This window comes from Podarcis tiliguerta (genome assembly GCF_965153285.1).
Source record: "Podarcis tiliguerta genome assembly, chromosome: 6".
In the NCBI taxonomy this organism is placed as follows: Eukaryota; Metazoa; Chordata; class Lepidosauria; order Squamata; family Lacertidae; genus Podarcis; species Podarcis tiliguerta.
The window spans coordinates 36,322,189-36,342,488 of record NC_139539.1 but is presented as its reverse complement, the minus strand read 5'-3'; the positions used below and the strand labels follow the sequence as shown (position 1 = coordinate 36,342,488).

Genomic DNA, 20,300 nt, shown 5'->3' with positions numbered 1-20,300 from the left:
CCATAAATCTCATAGTCATAAAGCCAGCACTAATAGACAGCAGCGTATGGCTAGGTGGGACAACGGAGCTCACCTGACCTCCCAACAACAGTCACTGCTGCTTACTGGCAAGGGGGAGGGGGCAAGATAGAGGGGAGGTCAGAGCAGTGCAAATGCACCAGTAGGAGTGCCAGACTGACTCTGCCAGTGTGTTTGCATCACCCCTCCCCTCCCAGTAAGCAGCAGCACCCCAGGTGTCAGGAGGTTAGGTGAGTGTTGCTACCCCACCACGTTGCCTGCTATCGGTAATAAATACACATTCAACATCACATGATAGGTCTTATTTTATTTTTTGCAAGACTCACAGCAGCGTGCAGAATTACTTGCAAATACGCCTGTGAAAATAATTTTTTAATTTTTTAAAAACTTACGTAATCAACACTCCCTCATTAGTCTATCTCCAAGCAAACATTGAGCCAGATTTTTTTGAATGCGGCAAACAGTAGCACAGCTATTAATCTGCAGCAGTGTTATTCTATCTGCGCCTCCTCCTGCCCCAGGAAGAATACAGGATCCAGTTGGGAGACTGCAGGATTGCCAATGGAAAGTCACTTTTGGGAACCTGGTGCAGTGGCTAAAATGGACTGGTTGACCATCCACTGGACTGTTGTCGATCTAGCTGTGCCCTCTCTAATGAATGAAGGTGCCAGCTGAGAGGATCACGAGTTTCAAGCGCTTGTATTTGGGCAATTCAAATTATCTGAATGAAAGCCATCTGGAAAGAAATCTGAGTGCACCAGCGGTTATCAGCTTCCATGGGAAAACCCCCTACCCGGACACGAAAAGGTATTCCATTCATTCAGTTCACATTTATTTTAGGGTAGCTGTGATCATGCAGACGTTTGGCCAGGCTTTGACTGTGAGTTGATGGGAAGCCCAGTTCCAGCATATTTATATTCAGAGTGTATTTATACAAGCAATATTTCACACAGCTCAGCAGCACATGTTGGCAAAACTGTGTATCAACAGATGCTGCCTCTCAGCCACTGATCTGCATAGACAATGACTGCTCATGGGACACTCAAAGACGCTGAACGCGTTGCAAGGACGTCAGACCGAAATGTACCAGGCTTTGTTCAGGTAATTATGTTGCTCGAGAACAGCAACAGCAAATGTGGAGTAAGCTTAGGGACACTCACACATGCAGTTTGCTACTCCAGAGCACTGCTCCCCAAAAGCCACAGGTATGCGATCACGTGGGCAAAACACAATGTGTAACCCAGGAGCATAGATGCTCAGGAACAATTCCTATGGTTATGGCAACACTTCTGGAGTTACCGCATTCGTGGAAAGTGCTTACGGCTAGATCATGAGCTATGTTTCTGCATGCTTTCTTATGCATGGGAATTCTTGCATGGGCAGCGAACAGGTACCAAGATGCATGTAACTTTCATAGCATGTTTATATAGTTGGTGGTAAGAACACAGCCCAGCATTTGAGGTACGGAAGGCCTGTTTTACTCTTAGCATGTCTCACTCAATAGGATAGCTGTTCCTAGCCCTCCGTGTGCATCAGCGGAGCACATATAAGTACGCTTCCCCTGTTCCACCCCATTCTTTTACTGATGTGTTTAGTGATGTGTTAAGTTGTGGGCGAACATAGTAGATGACACAGTGATTTCTCCAGAGCAGCTCTTTATTGTAGCTGGACAGAACTGAACAGCAAACAGCTCAGCCGGCCTGCTTTTATAGGAGCCGGCTGTCAACATTGTATCAACAACAACCCAGGGTTTCCCGCCTAAAATAACTGACGTGGACCTGAGTGAAAACTATCTACAGTATCCCCCTGTTGGCCCAGGGGGAGAACATCAGTACATAACATGATGTTTTCAGGTCACTTCTGGGTTCGGCACCAAGCACGATCACATATCATTCAGACGTGCGTTAATCAGTTGTTGCCTGTACATAACTCTGTGCTCTAAACCAGCAATTCCTCACAGGGGTGTGCGCTGTTGTTGTTATGATGGTGTTTATATTTATTTCATTTTGTTTATGAATCACTTCATATGAGGCACCCTCCGAAGTGATTTACAATATATCAACATATATAAAAGTAACATACGGTATATAAAAACAGGTAAAACAATTGCATATATAAAAACGTATAAAAGCTTGCACCTGGAGTAAGAAGTCTGTTCTACAAGGTGCTTAGAGATCAGAGGTTCTAAACCATCACCAGCATGCTATAGAGTAACGATTTGTGAGTCTCTTTGTGTCTGCTTATACATATGTGCAGGGTTTGGTTTGCACCTCAAAAAGTGTACTTTGGAGGAAAAAGAACCATGTGCCAGTTCTAGTTTGGATGCGGAAATTCTATTTCTTTTTTTTGTTTGTTTCTTCTTTTTTATGTTTAAATTTGTTCGTATATTTTTCAGCACCAGATTTAGTGCAGTGTGGGCAGTTCCCCTGCAAAGGCACTGAGTCAAGGGGGTGCAAAATTGAGAAGATCCAGAACTGAGAAGATCCATTTTGGGGCGCCAAATTTTGGCCTCACACAGGCCACCATATTACAACAGATTACTCAAGTCCACCCCTGTATTATTTCATCTATATCCCATCTTTCTTCCAAGGAGCTCAAGTTCATGAATCTCCTCCTCTGAAAAATTTCCTCTCAGCAACCATGCCAAGGTACATTAGTCTGTGAGACAGCGATGATCCCAAAACCATCCAGAGTGCTTCACATCACTTAGTGGTGATCTGAACTCCGATCTCCTAGATCCTAGCCCAAAACAGTTCCCCATACTATGGTGAACCCGACAAGAAAAAGGAAGGAAGAAAACCTTAAGCTGAGGCTGGCACTAAAGTGAGCTTTTTGACAGAATTAATTTCTCACATTAAGCCCTAACAATGTACGTTGTCACGATTACCAGCATCTATAAAGCAATAGGTTGAAACAGTCATCAAACAAAGCCAAGCTAAGTTCCTATCCTGCTGGCTGTCATTATCTTTCCCCTCCCTTACATTACCAACCATTAACAAGATTTGCTTCCTTAAGTGGGCCAGCCTTACAAGACCTCGCTGCAATCTGACATTTATTCTGCTCCTCCTGACACAGAAAACAAGTGCTTGCTGTGTCTGCATACTGCAGATCAGCATTTTACTCAATGCAAACTGGGAGCGTAAAAATCAACTCCTACTTAAACTGTGAAGAATACCATGTTTATTGTCCTTATCTGGGGATATTAAAAAAGGCTACTTTTGGTTCTGCTGCATTAATAACTCAAGTCATGACCTGGCTGGTAATGAACTAAGTGGTGGAAAAAGTCAGGGTCAACAGATTCATTTCCCAGCCCCAATGCGTCCAGATGGTTCTAGCTATCTGTTAAATTGCTTGCCTTTTGGAAAAATGAAATTTCATCTATTTTAATTCAAGAGAGTATTGATTTGAAATATTTCACATCAGGAGAATGTAGGATGGCTTCTGTTAGCGTACTTCTCTTGTCCCGGCAAATTTACTTCATTCCTCAGTTAGATGGTATATGAGATCATAAAGATGTGAGCCCAAATCAATGCAGCACTTAAATCAAAGACCAAATCTAAAACCATTTGCGCATGTGCTAAGGCTGGAGAATACACTCACAAGCCTTCATTAGGATGCTCAAATTGTAGCACATGGCTGGGTCAGACTTCCAGAGCTCTGGCTTCACTGGAGCAAGAATTTGTCAAGTTTATGCTTGACAAATTTAAATAGCACCCTCCCAGCTTACATGCGTTCTCCTTATGTGTGGCTGCCTATTCATGAGGCACTGGGAAATAAATAAATAAACAAACCAACAGAATCATACCAAGAAATAGAATACCGTATTTTTCGCTCCATAAGACGCACCTGACCATAAGACGCACATAGTTTTTAGAGGAGGAAAACAAGAAAAAATATTCTGAACAAAACAGTGGATGTATGATTTTTTGGGTGCAGGCTGTAGCCATGGACATGCTATGTGATTTGATGGTGAATTTGGGGTGACCCAATGTAAAAATCCTGAGGATCATGGGCTTTTACCTCCCCTCTCCCAGGCAGCCTCCGCTAGCGTCCCTTATCTCTCTCCCGATCCCACCAATCAGCTGCTTCCTTTCAACACCCAGTTCCCTCTTGTTTGCCTTAGTGTCTTTTCCTTAGCTGGAGCAGTTTTTTGCTCCTCCTTTTCTTCTAATTTCTCTCCTCATTGATTTAGTCTTCCTGTTTCCACCCTTTACAAGTTTGCTGTCTTTACCTCCCACCTCCCAGGCAGCCTCCTTTATTGCTAGCATCCCTTATCTCCCTCCCCGATCGCTTGCTGATTAGTGGCTTTGTTTCCATACCCACTTCCCTCTTAAAAAAAAGAAAGAAAAGCATGATCTGCTTTTTGCCCCTGGGCAATTCAGCTACAGGGACCACACATTCACTCAATAAGACGCACAGACATTTCCCCTCACTTTTTAGGAAGAAAAAAGTGTGTCTTATGGAGTGAAAAATATGGTAATTGAATTGTAGAGTTGGAAGAGATCACAAGTGTCAACTAGTCCAACTCCCTGCAATATAGGGATCTCAGCAAAAGCATCCATGACAGATGGCCATCCAACCTCTGCAGGAGAGAGATGAAGAGTCCTTGTGACTCGTGAGAAGACCCTCCCCAGAGCTCAAAGAAGACGTCAGCAAGGGCAGAGGAAGCCCTGAAGAGGCCAAAGGCACAGCAGGGCTTTGTTTAGGCTGCTCAGCCTCCCCGCCTAGCAGCTGACATGTGGGGTAGCTCAGCTGCTGCCACTTTTTCATGCATCCTCCATCTGGCCCCAGAGCTTCAACTGCAGATAATTTGGTCTAGATTGGGGAGAAAGCAGGAGAGAGAGCTGGAAAAATAGGCATTTAGAGGCTTTCTGGAGGGTGCTCCCCACTGTATATGATTTCACTTATGCACGCGGTACCCTGGAACATAACCCCCATATAAGTGGGGAGATGCCTTTATATAGAAGGGGGGGAAACTGTTTTGGAGCGGAGCCTGCAAAATCATATGCTGATTAACCCTGATGCTCAGGGATTGATCTTGCACTTTTGAAAATCAATCCAGTTCTCAAAAAAATTACTTCCAAGTCAATGTGCTTTTGATTCTGTGGTAAGAGCGTCATTCAGTTTCCATTAAAGCTATGGCAAAACTCCCACGGAATGTAATGATTCTGGCTTGCACTCTATGCAAGGCTGCCAATTTTTTTCCTTTTCTTTCCTGGCAGTACTGGGTACAATTTTAGCATTGCGTAACAGGTAAAAAGTCAGTTAGGGACTCTTTTTTTATCACTGCATCTCCTTGCTTCTTGTCTAGCCCTACCTGTCTAGCCTTATAATATTGGTAATCGCATTCTCCAGGCTACATCTGCCACACTTGAGTACTTCTCTGCGCCTGTGCTTAACGGATACATGAGGATATGACTCCAACCTGCGCCCTCTGAACCATGCCAGGCTCCCACGGCTCATGTTCTTGCACTTTGGGGCCAAGGCCTCAGGGTTGGGTGTGGTGCTGCCAGACAGTTATATTGCAGAAGATTTTATCTTTTCAAACGGGCACACATTTTTCTCCCGTCAATCACAGGGAAATTGAACATAAGCACAGACAGAACCTGAGCAAGTATCCACAAGCCACTTCAGAATCTTATTTAAATCCTGATAAAATCCATGGGAAAATGCCAGAATTAATTGTGGAGAGCAGGGTCTCTTTCATTTTCAAAAAAGAAAGAAAGAAAGATGCTATTTACTTTTCTTGAGTTGTTGGATAATCTAACTATTTATACTATGAAAACATGCTCTATATGTTTATTAATATACTGCGTGTGGCAGAGGGTTATTGTTTCATTCTAACTATTTATTTGTGCTTTTATCTTGTATTTTTATCTTGTGAACTACCCTGAGATCTTCGGACAAAGGGCAGTACAGTCGTACCTTGGAAGTCGAATGGAATCCATTCCGGTAGTCTGTTTGACTTCCAAAACTTTCAGAAACTAAATTGCGGCTTCTGATTGGCTGCAGGAAGTCCTGCAGCCAATCAGAAGCCCCGTCGGACATCCGGGTTCCGAAAGAACGTTCGCAAACTGGAACAATCACCTCTGGGGTTGTGGTGTTCAGGAACCAAAACATCCAAGTTCCATGGCGTTCGACAACCAAGGTACAACTGTATATAAATATTACTATCCCCAGCAATTCCAGGTAGAGATGGGCAAGATCTGCCTGAAACCCTGAAGAGCTGCTGACAGTCAGCGTTGACAATACTAGGCCAGATGGACCAATGATCCAACCTGATATCGATCATCTTCCCATGTTCCATATAAATGCGTTTAAGGGAAGTGTTGTGGCTGTGGGCTAAAGCACAGGCTTCACATGCCAAAGTTCTGGAGTTCAATTCCTGGAGGACTGGGACTGCCCCTTGCCTGAACCCCAGCTGAGCTGCTGAAACTCAGTGTTGACAATACAGAACTAGATGGACCAATGGTCTGACTCCGTAAATGGCAGCTTCCTTTGTTCTGGGCTGCATTGTGCTGTGTGCTTCTAGGAGGCCATTCTGGAAAAAACACTCAGGTTTCTCTTCAAATCATATAAACTAACAGATCATGAATAAAACTCTGAGAATATCAGCTTTCTGTTTTGAAAGGGGCTCTGACATCATGACCACAGAAGAAATTTTGGAAGAGAGGACAACAGAATAATGTCTAGCAAATCAAAAGACATGTTATATAGAAATGCATCTTCTTTCTAGAGATGTAATCTCAGCCTGGCCAATACAAAGCAACTGGGATTCTCATTTGGTACAGCTGAGCCCCTCCCACCTTTCTCTTCTCCCATGATGTGGAATACAGAGCCTTTGTCCATCCGACTCCCCTGAAGTCAGCAGTGGCTGTTGTCTACTTGCATGGCTTGGTCATATGAAGGAGTACACTGTACTCAACAGAGGAGCTATTCACAGGTTATCCAAGGTAGATTTACTAAAATCAACTGAACTGCTATAGAGTACAGATGAGGTGAATCCGTCACTTTAGTTTTTTCTCATCCCCTCAGTTTTCCATTCTCAAATTGAGTTCTTCACATTTCCCCAACAGTTTGCCAAAAATAAAATTAAATCAATGACTAATAAATAACCTCATGAAAATCCACCAGCACTTTAGTGTGAATTTCTCCCACGAGACACGTATTTGTATGCAATTTTGCCTAATATAAACATTTTTGCAAAGCAATTTTCCATAAAATAATGCGTTCTTGTATATCATTTTCACTTATATATGTATTCTTATGGATGATTTACACTAGTGTATGTGTTTTTGTACACATCCCTTGGCTGGAGAACTGCATTGCAAAATTCAGAGAAGTGTGAATTCTGAAGGAAGGCTGTGCTTCAGTTCTCATAATGTGGCAGAAAGTGCAAACTAGGTAGGTTCACCTTTAAATGCAAACTCAATCAAATTTCTCCCCCATTCATACTCTAGAGTGAGCAGCAAGCTGAAACTCATTGATGTACCAATTAATTCCCATGCCAATTGTTCTTTACAATAGTAACATCTATGTCATCCTTCCTGATCCTGATGTTTGGGACAACTCCCTCCAACTACAGCTGTGCCTGCAAGATACTTGCAAGAGTACTCAAGTTCAAGTGTATCTATATGATTCTCATGAGATTGCTCCCAGGGCACAGATCCGGGGAAAAGAGCACCCCTCCTTGCAATTCAAATTTCAGAAGCCCCTTCAACAAGTTGTAAGATTTTTTTTATTATTATTATTTAATAAAGTGTAAAGTTCATTTCACTGAAGCAGGCACTTAGTGATTAGGCATAAGGATGCACATCTTTCATGGTCCGCAAGGCATTAAATTTAGATGATTAAAGTGCTTTGACTGTTTGCGTGTGCTTGTTTTGCATTATTTATACTTTGGATGGTTGTTATGCACCATGTGCCAAATAACAGACAGAACTTTGAAAATCTAAGTGAATAAAATATAAGCAGTTCTGAAACTGCTTGGAATTAATACTTTTGGTGGTGGAGGAGGGAATCTATATTTCAGGTTCTGCTTACAATCCTAAAGTGAAGAGTTTCAAAACCCAGGAGGTCTGGGGCAGTGGTGCCTGAGGGCCTGTAGGGTTCAGCAGAAGCCCAGTATGCTGATGGAAGGCAAGATATAAGACAAAAACACGCTGGCAGAACACCATGGGTTCTCAGGATGAGGAGCCAGACCAAAAGGACTGTTTGGTCCATGCAGGGGCCGTACTATTGGTCCATGCTGCCCTCCTTCTGATTGGCTAGGGTGTGCCTACATGTAGGGTGCCATTTGCCACCTTTTCTAATGTGGGATTGTACCGTGGATTCAAACCTGGGTCCCCCTGCATATATAGAATGAATTGTTCTATCTGGCTAAGTTTCCTGCTGCAACCCATATAAACGGGTCTTAAGGCAGTGGGGCAGATTCCTGTCCAATGTTGTGGCTAAGTGGTCAGGAAACTGCTCTATAGAGCTTCAAGTCCTGGGAGCCCTTTCTCTTTTGACCCTGACATATTTCTTGCCAGGCATGCGAGAGGAGAGTCAGGCTGTATTTCTCCCCTTCCCCTTGGTGAGGCTTGGTCTCCAATCTCCTGCTTCTTAACCCCTTGCCCTTTGCAGGGAGACCACTGAGGCTCCTATCCTGTAGCCACTTTCGTTGCGTATTCCTGCCCATCTCCTGGGTCCCATGGGTGGCTCTGGAACCCATCCAAGAAGAGGACTGTGCAACCTGCTTGTATGTATCCTGCCCCAAGGAGATATGTGAGTGCTGTGTTGTGGGCCCTCTCCCCTTTAGGTGGATTGTGTGCAAGGTGATTCAAACCCATGCCTGAGGGACTGGCAGCAGGACCATTGCTGGCTGTGTCACTGGGGTAGATAGAACGGGGGGCAAGTTGTGCATGTGATGATTTCTGAGGCATGCCCACGAATTCATTGGCTGCCTCACAGACACCATCCGTGGCACATTCCCTGACTGGTGGGCTGCATTCTCAGGAACACCGTGGGCATGTCTGTCATTTTACACCATATTTGTATTTTCTGCCTGCAGTTTTCTCCTCCCTGAGCAAGTTGAGCACACACTGGATGCAGCAGCCTTCTGCTGGCAGTGCATCTTCAGTGCTTGTGCAAGTACAGTTGTACTTTGGAAGTTGAACAGCTTAGTTCCCAAACATTTTGGCTCCCAAACCTCGCAAACCCAGAAGTTGACTGTTCTGGTTTGTGAACTATTTTTGGAAGCTGAATGACTGATGGGGCATCTGCGGCTTCTAATTGGCTGCAGGAGCTTTCTGCAGCCAATCAGAAGCCGCACTTTGGTTTTTGAATGTTTTGGAAGTCGAACAGACTTCTGGAACAGATTCCTTTCAACTTTGTAATTGTAATCCTATATATTCTTGGGGCTTCCATTTGGGTAAATATGCCTAGGACTGGGCTGTAAATGGGACTCTGGCACATTTGCACACCTCTAGCATGACACTTGAGCAACATTCTGGCACTTAAAAAGGTCTGCTTTTATGGTTCCAGTTAGAATTAAATCCCTGGCAGATCATGGTCTCAAGACACTGGAGCGCATTATGAATTCCAGTTTGGGCTAGTCCCACTTGGATTTTATTCACTAGTGTTGGTGGTAGTCATCTTTTGGATGTAAAGAAAGCTTTTGTATCCTGAAGCTCTTCGTACCATTTTGACTCTTCCATGACCTTTCCCTCTCTCTCTCTCTCAGAACTGCAGTTGCTATTATTTATTCACATGTGACATGAACTTTCTTCTTCTTCTTTTCATAGCCCTGCTGAACAATTCCAGCGCTTTATTTAAAGACATCCCGATGCTTCATTACTAATCCATTAGAACAAAAAACTAGGGCATCAGATAGAAGCATCTGCTGGTGGGCAAGCCCAAACATGTCACGGCAAGAAACACTTGTGCCTGAGCCGTGGGGTGGAGGAAGGGCAGAATGTCAGTGCGAGGTGCTCAGTATCACACTCGTCAATCTCTGCCCAAAGGGCCGTTTACATCTAAGAGAGAGGTAACAACTCTGATCTCTTCTCTTTTTTGGAAGCAGTGCAGTCTAGTAATTAAGGTATTATACGTGGATCTGAGAGATAGGAACTTAAGCCACAACTCCGCCCCACTTTATCACTGGGTGACAACATTTGTTTAGTCTGTAGATGGTAATATGCTGGCGGGGATGCACACGCTACCTTACAGGGTAGCTGCGAAAGTAGCTAAGAAAAGTGGGTTGTAAAACAATACACAGATTAGAAGAGTTGCAGAAATAACATTCTTCTTGCATTTCTAAAGAAAATGTGCAGGATTTTGCAAAGCAGCTTGGCTACGTCCTTAAGGGGAAAAGTCTGGGTAGAAAAAAATTCTAGCTGACTGGCCTGCCTCCAGCACCATAAATTAGATTAAGTGTCTGTGGATGGAACAGGCAGTGACAAGACAGGGAAGGAACTGGAATTGATTGGGTGGGAGTCAGAATGTGCTGCAAGGTATAGTGGTGAATCTCCACTGCCAAGGAAGAAAGGAGGGAGACATGACAAAGCTCTTTGCATCTCATCACTTGAGCATCATCACCTTTACATTGAATTTTACCAGGGTTCCAGTTTTCTTTTATTTGAATGCACAGCTAGAGTGATTCAATACGGGTCAATGCAAATTTTTCAGAGTCAGCAGTGGAGGAATTCGGCTGTAAAATGGAAACACGGTCTAGCTGCGCAGTTGGGGAGACTCAGGTTCGAAATGTATGAACTTTGCTGTGGGTCCTCAGTTTTCCGTCTGTAAAATGGGAATAACAATAATGGCAACAGCTATCTGGTGTGATGGGTAATGGACCTTAGATATTTCCAGAATGCCAGGCTCACATTCTATAGATGGAAATTGGATGTGAGGCTCAGCATTTCCTTTTAGGACACTGAACAAGTGGCGTTCGGCATCTTCCAGAACTGGATGTCGCTACTTTGCATGAAAATTAAAACGCTCCAGCAGGGCTATTAGCAAAACTGTACAATACCAAACAAAAAAACGGAAGCTTAGGAGAGAAAGCCAATGGGAAATGATTGCCTTGTGGTATGCGTCTGCCTCTGAAGATTTGGAGGCACCCCTATAATTAAAAGAAGTGGCAGGCAACCAGAAAGCCTGGAGAGATGATACGACCACATCTGTGCTCTGGAAAAAAAAAATGTTTCAGAGCTGGGCTACCAGAGGAGAAAAACTGATGAGTTACATTGGGAAGGAGCCCAAGGGTAAACCTGCCTGACAGGTCCAGGTTAGGAAGGAGAAAATGAATGGAGGTACACAGTTAGGTCTTGGGAGAACGCAGTTTTGATGTGGGTGTGTGCAGCTTTCTATCCAGTTAGATGCTCACACTAACAGTGCAAGAACGTGGGGAAGGAAGACAGTAACAGGTTGTGATGCCATGCCAGTTTATAATCCCTTTCAGGGCTCATGATAAAGGGCTCGGTGTCTGAACTGATTACAAAGTTCACCGCTCCCTGTCACAGTTAAACAAACAGAAGGCGATGCCTTTGCAGGAAGAGCAAAGGAGTGCGGGGTGAGGGGGTGGCTGTCGGTGCCAGCGCTCCCAGCCAGAAAAGAGAAGAGGTTTCTTCTTTCGTGCTGAGCGTTAAGACACAAGCACACATAGAGAGAAGGGTTAAACACCTATTACTGTCAATGGGATTTAGCCACCGTGTCAGCGGCAAAAGCTAAACTGTGCAAACAGATTTGGAAACCACTTTCCGTGATGTGGGGGGGTGGGGGTGGGGAGAGGACTGTGGAGTCTTCCTCTTTATCCCATCTCATCCCAGGGGCTTGGAAGGAAACATAAAAATCCCCCGTGGGGAAATTGGAGGCCACACAGCTGCAAAGGAAGGACACGGCGAGATCTCTAAACAAAGCCCGGGAAATAAGCGCTGTGCAGGAAGGAGAGCGGGAGAGAGGGAACATTCATTGACTGACACCCCCTAGCTGGGAAGTTGCAAACGGAGCAGGAGACAGATCCGAAAGGCAGACTCTATTTCCTCCTACCCAGTCCCCCAGTCCCTTCTTTTCCCAGGCATTTCTTACCAACTCCTGCTTCAGACGGCGTAGGTAATGATCCATGTTTTTCTTTTCCATCCTCACATCCAAGTCCATCGGGTAGCTCTGGAGTAATTCAGCTGCTGAAGGGATTCCGGCTCTTCCACCATCCAAGTCCGGCCAGGCAATCTTGAGAAGTGTTTTCCTCGCCAGCGCCAACTTAATCCAGCGGCCCCTTTAAATGCCCATTTGTCACTTCAGCTCTGGATAAGAATATCGCTCTCTCCAAAAGAAGAAGGTTGAAAGTTTGCTTTCTCTTATTCACTTCACCAAGGAAAACCAGAAGCCCGGTCTCCCCTTAGGAAAGAGATAAAAAGTTGAAATGGCACATGCACGCCGCGCGCGCAGAATCTCAGGCTTGCAGCGCGCGGAAAGCCTGCAAACACGGGCTGCAAACAGGCGTGCGCCCCGCGCGCAGTTGCCGCTTGCAGAAGCTGGCAAGAGAATGTGCTCGGTGCTCGGTGCGCGAGCAGCGGAGCAGCAGCAGCAGCAAACTGGAGAGCCCGAGAGAGGCAGGAGAGATCTCGACGCGCGGAGCGCGCGGGTCGAGCGTTGCTGGTGATTGGCAGCTCGGAGCCGCTTCAGCAGCAGGCGGCAGAGGCGAGGCTTAAGGAGAGAGCCGGCTCCCAAGTTTGCGAGGGTGTCTTCTGTCTGCGCACCGGTAGGGAGGTCCCGCCCCAGGGGGTGGGCCTGGCTTCTCAAGTCAGCGCAACCACAGACCCTCTGGGCTGCCTGCTTGGCTCTAGTGCGTTCCCGCTCTGCGCGTCAGAACATAAGAAGAGCCTGCTGGATCAGGCCAAGCAATGGACCATCTAGTTCAGCATCCTGTTCTCCTGTTCTCTCACCTAGTAGATGTTAGCCTTGTCCTCCATGAATTTGGCTAAAGCTCTTTTGAAGCCACCCAAATTGGTTGGTGGGATGCGGGTGGCGCTGTGGGTTAAACCACAGAGCCTAGGACTTGCTGATCAGAAGGTCAGCCGTTCAAATCCCTACGACGGGGTGAGCTCCCGTTGCTCGGTCCCTGCTCCTGTCCACCTAGCAGTTTGAAAGCATGTCAAAAGTGCAAGTAGATAAATAGGTACCACTCCGGCGGGAAGGTAAACGGCGTTTCCGTGCACTGCTCTGGTTTGCCAGAAGCTGCTTAGTCATGCTGGCCACATGATCCGGAAGCTGTACGCCGGCTCCCTCGGCCAATAAAGTGAGATGAGTGCTGCAACCCCAGAGTCGGCCACGACTGGACCTAATGGTCAGGGGTCCCTTTACCTTTAAATTGGTTGGTGGCCATCCCTGCCTCCTGTTTCATTGTTCCTCTGTGCGCTGTCTGGCGAGAACCTTCCATCATCCCTCTTTCTTGGATAATCACAAGTTCTAGTTTTATGAGAAAGGGAGAAAAACTTTCCTTTATTCACTTTATCTAACGTTGAGCATCATTTTATAAACTTCTATCATGTCACCTCTTTGTCGCCTTTTCTCTAAACTAAAAAGCCTCGAACGCCGCAACCTTTCTTCATGGGGAAATTTATTGTTTATTTGATTATTTTCAGTATTTACGTGCTACTTTTCAGGCAGACCTCACAAAGCAGTTTACATAAGATTATTGCAACAGTAAGCACAACTTTTTTAAAAAAACAAAAAGTTACAATAAAACAGATAAGACAACTTGTTTGTTTAGAAAAAGCCACTAGTGCTGATTCTCCTCTCCCCTCAGGACAAAGCAGTTATTCAGACACCCCAGTGGTGGCAGTTGCAGAGAGGGAGAGGCCGCAATGGGAGGTGGATGGTGACAGTCCCTCAAGCTTCTTTCTTCTCTCCGTGATCATTTTGGTGGCCCTTTTAGGAACCTTTTCCAACTCCTATTTGAGGTGAGATGACCAGAACCGTACACAGTATTCCTAATATGGTTGCACCATAGATTTGTTTGTCTGTGGTGCTCTTCCTTTCTGTTAAAAAGCTATTTAACGTTAGGTAGTTAAACTTAAAATTATTTATTTAACAAACCAACAAAGTTGAATGGAATCCATTCTGGAAGTCCGTTAACTTCCAAAATTTTCGAAAACCAAGATGCAACTTCCGATTGGCTGCAGAAAGCTCCTGCAGCCAATTGGAAGCCACGTTGGTTGTTTGGGTTCCAAAGAACAATTGCAAACCGGAACACTCACTTCCGGGTTTGCGGCATTCGGGAGCCAAAACGTTTGACTCGCAAGGCATTCGGGATCCAATGTATAACTGTTTAAAGCTTTTTTTCTTCTTCACCCCAACAGGCCATTGCCACTGTGAGACATATGTATGGAGGGAGCTATCCCAGCCACATATGTCTGTTCACCCATTAACTAAATCCACACCATTGGCCCACAAAATCACCCCCATAGTCTGGCCATCTCAGTGCTCGAACTTGCTTGGTGGACTTCTTGGCTAGTGCATAATTCCAAGCATAGTTGCACCATTATTGCATCATGAATTCATCCTTCCAGTATTTTGTTATTAGCCCACTTGCTTCTCTATTCCACCAGCCACCACAGAATGAGGGTCCACCACATGGAACAAGGTTGGGTGCCTTACACAGGCAGGGGCAACACTTGGTGTGCACTGCAGCTTCAAGTGACGACTTGTGCACGTGTTAAGGAGAAGCAGGTTTCAGGACAGACCTACCCATGTTAGGGAATCTCCAGCACCTTAAAGCTGAACTGAAAATAGGAGCACTCTTGCGTGTTTGTGTTCCTTTGCTGGTGGAAAAAATTAAAAAGTATCAGAGGGCAGAACCAAGGGGATAGAACATATTTTGGTTTTGTTTGAGAGACTGAGTTAATTAGTGGCTATCTTCCATTTGTTATTAGCAGGGCTGTATGCACTTTGCACACAAACACACACACACTCCAAACTTTGAGCCAAACAATAAAAAATTTCTCCCTTCTGCTTCCAAGTGGTTTTCAAACACTTTGATTGTGGGACTGGGAGAGCAAAGGGCAATAGGAGCATGGGTCTTGGTAAAACAGCAGTGGGAGACAGGCAAATGCCAGCCCTGTGGCTGTGGGAGCCCTGCTTAGGTACCTGAGATGTCTTAACACATATCATCCTTGTGTTCTCAAGCTTTGTTGTTTCTGTTAGAAGAATTGATTTTTTAAAAAATATTTAAATAGGTTTGGACATGCATGGACACCATTTAATTCCTCATCACTCAGTTGATCAACCTTTCATGGATCTGATGAAGTGCACTTGAGCCCGTCAAAGCTTATGCCATAATAAATTTGTTAGTCTTTAAGATGCCACAATATTTTTGTTTTTTAAGCTGCAAAGGACAAACATGGTCACTCTTCTGGAAATTGCTCGACCCTTGCTCACCTGTAGCTTAACGCATGAACAGGCCACTGTTGATCCGGCAGAAGGAAGGAAAACAGGCCACCGTTTGAGGCAATGTGAAGTGATTAGGTGCAAGGTCTGTGTAATCTACAGTAGCTGATCACACAGCAGCCCAGATTACTATTTTACCAAGACATTTTTACTTCAAAACATAGAATTTTCTCTGGGAAGTTCCCATTCCCCTCAGTGCAACTCTTATCCAAGTTTGCACTCTACATACCCCAAGGGCTGGAGACATTTTTTGAGAAGTCTGCCTTTTTATGATCTGTAAAGGGAGGGAGAGAAACACACACACACACATCCCATGCCCGCCCGCCCGCCCAACCACCCTTCTAGCAAGTGCTTTCTTTACCAGCTGCTTCCAAACAGGAGCATGCTGAGTGAAAGCCTTCTCTCCCTGGGTCATGGAAAAACAGATTTTGATATCCAAGCTGTCTCTCTGGCCCTTTCCTCTTAAATCTTAACAGCAACGATAACTCATTGATTTACAGCATGATATACTCTGCAGAGACCGTTGCCACAGTTGAACAATATTCAATCATTGGTGCTTCAGTGGAAGGTAATATTTGTTTTCGGGTACTCTGTAAAGCTTTCCCTCCCCCTGATATATGGAGTTCATTGCAAGATGGATAGGGCAGAACAAGAGAACAGTTGCAATTTCATAAATCGCAAGGCGTGTGATCCGGTGGAAAACAACCTTTTTTCATTTTTTGTTGAAATAGTTTTAAAACATCACGAGCCAGATTCCATATGTGAAAATTAACACAAATGAATCATTGCAGCCATAATCTAATATTTAACTTTGCCCATAAATCTCTGGAGTGTCCCTTTTGATGGGAAGAAACCCAGTGATGATTAACATACAAAAGGAAAAACTCAGTACTAGTAGGCAAGCTAATAGGCACTGCTCTGGGAGTTAGCTCATTGCGCAGATAGGCAGAGACCCCCGACCCTGGGCGACACCCATTGGAATAATGACTCAAGACAATGTGTTATGGGATTAAAATTTGGTCACAACTTTATTAAAACTTCAGATGTAGGGAGACCTCGGCTTAGGCATTGGGCGTTTATCCCTCTCAGTCCCTAGCCGGGGACCTGGGGAACATAAGGGTTATCCAGAATAGGTGGGGATTGGGCTGGCGTTCTGGAGAACATCTGTTCAAGCAGTGGCCCTGCCCCCCATTTCGCCACCGTCGCAGGGGAGAGCAATGACAGCCTAACAGCATATGGCCAATGCCTCCCCTCTAAACAACCCCTTTAACTGTGAACCCTGGGATTGCCACCGCGGGGGGGGGGGCATGGGTCACCACTTCACCCCCCTCCCCCATTTAGGGAAGATAGACTAAAGGATTCCGCCCAAGGCCCGAAACCGCCAAAGTTGTAATGTTTTGCTACGGGAAAGGCAAACCTGCCAATGCAAGATAATTCCTTTCCGGCCCTTCAACAGTGACCTTGACATAGCAGCGCCCGCGTACCTATAAAGAAGAGTTTAACCTGCAAAAGAAGGCTTAACTGAGGGTGGGTAGGGCGGGAGAAGCTCTGGAGCCAACTGAGAACTCCCAGGTAAGTTCCGCCCACTATTGTGTGGGTGGGCGATCCCTCCCCTTACCTGGCCAACTCTCTCCTGGCAAGCCCCCCCCCCCCAAGCTGGGAATGGGTAACTGGCAGAGGTAGGCAGCTACCTCCAGGTGTCCAGCTGGGGGGGGGGGGGCGTATCCAGGCTGTACTGCCGGGAGTTGCATGGGATGGGGGCTGTGCACGATTGCGCAAAAAGCGCCCCCCATTTGATGTAGGGAGCAGTCATTCTAGAATGATGGACGCTTCTTTAAGTGTGCAACTCCAGCAAACCGCCCAGTATGGCTGTATGTTTGAGCTACCTGTTGTCTGAATGGGGGCAGCTGAGACATTTGTGACTCTTGAGAAGGTCTACCTTTGAGAAGAAGCACCTGGGAATTTTCATACGTAGTTTTATTTCTCAAGGGCATGCAGTTTCTTTCATTGCCTTTATCTGGCCAACATATGGATTATGTTCCTGCTAATATTACTGCGTTTCAAAGAAGCAGCTGCTCTTTGAAAAAGCTCTGTAGTTTATAGAGGGGATAAGAGCGAATGCTGACACAGACACCACCAAGAGATGGTAAAAAAGGGTAAATTTTCCACCTTTCGCAGTAGTGAGCTTTTTACGTGTGCAAGTTCCATAATAGCATGTTTACACAAGGGACGTGTGCTGAAAGATTCTGAAAATGTTTTAACCAGTAACATTTCCAAGCCTCCGGGTAATATATGTTTAAATTTGTGCTGGGTGAAGTCATATCTTGCATAAAGGGCAGTCTGCAGAACAGTGTGCTAGCCTCCATGCATGTGATTTTTTTTTTTTTAAGTTACTATGAATGCTTTTCATAAGTGAGTCTGTACCTTTTTATCTCTTAACTTGAACATGTGAATATGATACTGTGTAAGCTTGCGAGCTCTGCAAGTAAGGAAGCAACACATATATAAATATTAAAAGGGTTGACTTAATGCATTCGTATATTTGTAGCTGGTGTGTTACGTTAGCTTACAGATTGGTGGAATGGGGAACATTTAAACTGGCAAAAAACATAGCTCAGTGGCAGAGTGCATGCAGAATGTCCCGGATTCAATTGTCCAGGAAGGGCTGGGAAAGAATCTTGTCAGTAACCCTTGGAAGCCCCTCTCTCTGGCTGTTACATTTTGCTTGGAGCAAAGAGTTACATATTCCACATTGAAGACACCTTCCAGATTTCTTCTCATTTATTAATTCCAAAAATATACCTTCTGTGCTAGTGATGCATAAAAATCTGGAGAGAGTTTGAAGGAAATCTCAATGTTGTGCTATTCATGGACTGCCCAAGAAGCAACATATAAGCACCAGTTTTTAAATTCAAGCAGTAAGCCTTTATTATAGGAAAGTGGCTATTTAATTAAGAAGTTGTGCTCCAGTGTTATCTAGTCTCTGTGAACAGATGCAGCCTGAAACATGGAAGTTGTCCCAATGAACTCAGTGACACCTACTTGCAATTACATGTACTTGGCCTGATACCTTTATTGTGACACTATTTAAAATGAAGACCAAACGCCAAAGCCTTATAGCGAGACTTCCCCTTGGCTCCTGCTTAATTCATCACCAATCTTTTCATATCATCCCTTTATCATATTTTTTTAGCCCTTTCGCTGTTTTTTATTTTATTTTAGAATTTCCATTATCTAATCAATTAAAAAGAAGGCAAGAAACCAAATCACTTGATTGCACAATACTTTGTATAACTCTGAGCTGTAAGCTTCATATATCACTGAAAGGATCTTTTTTTAAAAAACCCAAAAACAAAGGAAGTCCCCTAGGGTTCCTTCCACCTTGAAAGTGGGAGATTTGCCAGTCTCAACTGTTGTCTAAAAATCTAAGCCAAGAAGACACGGCCTCACTGCACACTTTTATCGTGAAATCTGTCTGCTCTTCTTGGCCAGCTGGACTCTCCCTATAGACTGTACAGATTAGGATATATATTTTCCTGGCTTTGCAAGGCTATCAAATGTCACATGGCAGCTTTGAAAAGCCACTTGCTTTCAGAAGACGTACACACATCACAACATTATATTAAGTAGATGAATGGAAAAATCTGTTTTCTGGTACAGGTTTCCAAGGCTGAAACCAATAGTGTTAAAAAGACTGAAGCCACCATCCTGCCAATATTTTGTGTTGGAGGATGACTTTGTATGCATGCATGGCTATGTGTTCTATTTTACAGACCTCAGTTTGAAGGCATCCCTATATCTGAAGGGCTGTTTGGTCAAAGTCCAGTTTAAAGATAAAGAACTAGAGAACTATCTAGCAGGGGCCACATGGTTACCCATAAACCTGGACAGCAAAGGAGCTAAAATCACTCTGTCACTATGCTGAAATGCATTGTGTTTCTATTTAAATAATGGCAATTCTTTCTAAATTTGCATAGCCTATGCACATTTCATGTATATCTACATCCTCTTTGGTCCTATTTTTTTTTGTGATACTGTTAAGTGCCTCCACCTTAATAGTTTGTGTTCCAGGCTTTACAGAGCAGCCAACATGGAAGGTTGAAGGCAACTGAATGTTAGCCTCCAAGCCAAAGGATTACCCTTTCAAGAGCCTTCACTGTTCAGAAAGGGGGTGGAGCCTAGGAGGGGTGAGTCTTTCCAAAGAGGGATAAATAGCTTCATTTGAGGGCTCATACACACTTCCACTTGACTCATCCCTAGAAAGCACAGGTCTGGGTGGTTTTCTGTTTGTCCTGAACTTTTTGCCTTTGCTCTGCTGCTTTCCCTCAGAAAACCCACTCTTTAGTGCTAAATTGGAACAAACAGCAATCCACAGAAAATTCGACTGCCATTTGCTCTGATTCAGTGCTAAACCGTGGTCTTCTCGGGGGCGGGGTAGGGGTAGGAAGCAATGGGGCAAATGGGGGTGTGGATAAGCCCTGTGTTCCAGACTGGAATGGAAAAAGCTATCTGCCTGGAGCTCTCCAAGGTCTAGCAACTTCAACCCAACACAACCCACCTGATGAAACCACCCTCACATGTCCATGGATAGGAAAAGACACTGAGAGATCATTAACTTCTGTGTATCCTAAGGGTCCATCAGGCATGACCACAAGTAGCAAGTGCGAGAGTATGATTTCCAAAATGACTCACAGCTCAGAAAAAGTACCCTAGCAGTGAGCAAGAGGGACACCATCTTGTCTTCTATGTTGCCCCAATGAATGTGTTTATAAAGCACACCAGCCTTCTTTTTAAAAATAAAAATCATATGCTTCAAAAAGTATATGTGTCCTTTCAAGTGTTAAAATCTGCGT

The 20,300-nt window shown here is 44.7% G+C and overlaps 1 protein-coding gene across 1 annotated transcript in view; it reads right to left on the bottom strand.

Annotated features, from left to right (window-relative positions):
• INKA2 (inka box actin regulator 2) overlaps window positions 1-13,018 on the bottom strand; it is a 35,138-nt gene extending 22,120 nt beyond the window's left edge. Inside the window, exon 1 of the mRNA XM_083446147.1 lies at window positions 12,088-13,018. Within this exon, the coding sequence (XP_083302273.1) occupies window positions 12,088-12,156 (69 nt within the window). The 5' untranslated portion in view covers window positions 12,157-13,018. The remainder of the gene's footprint in view (window positions 1-12,087) is intronic.
• Window positions 13,019-20,300: the final 7,282 nt, after the last annotated feature.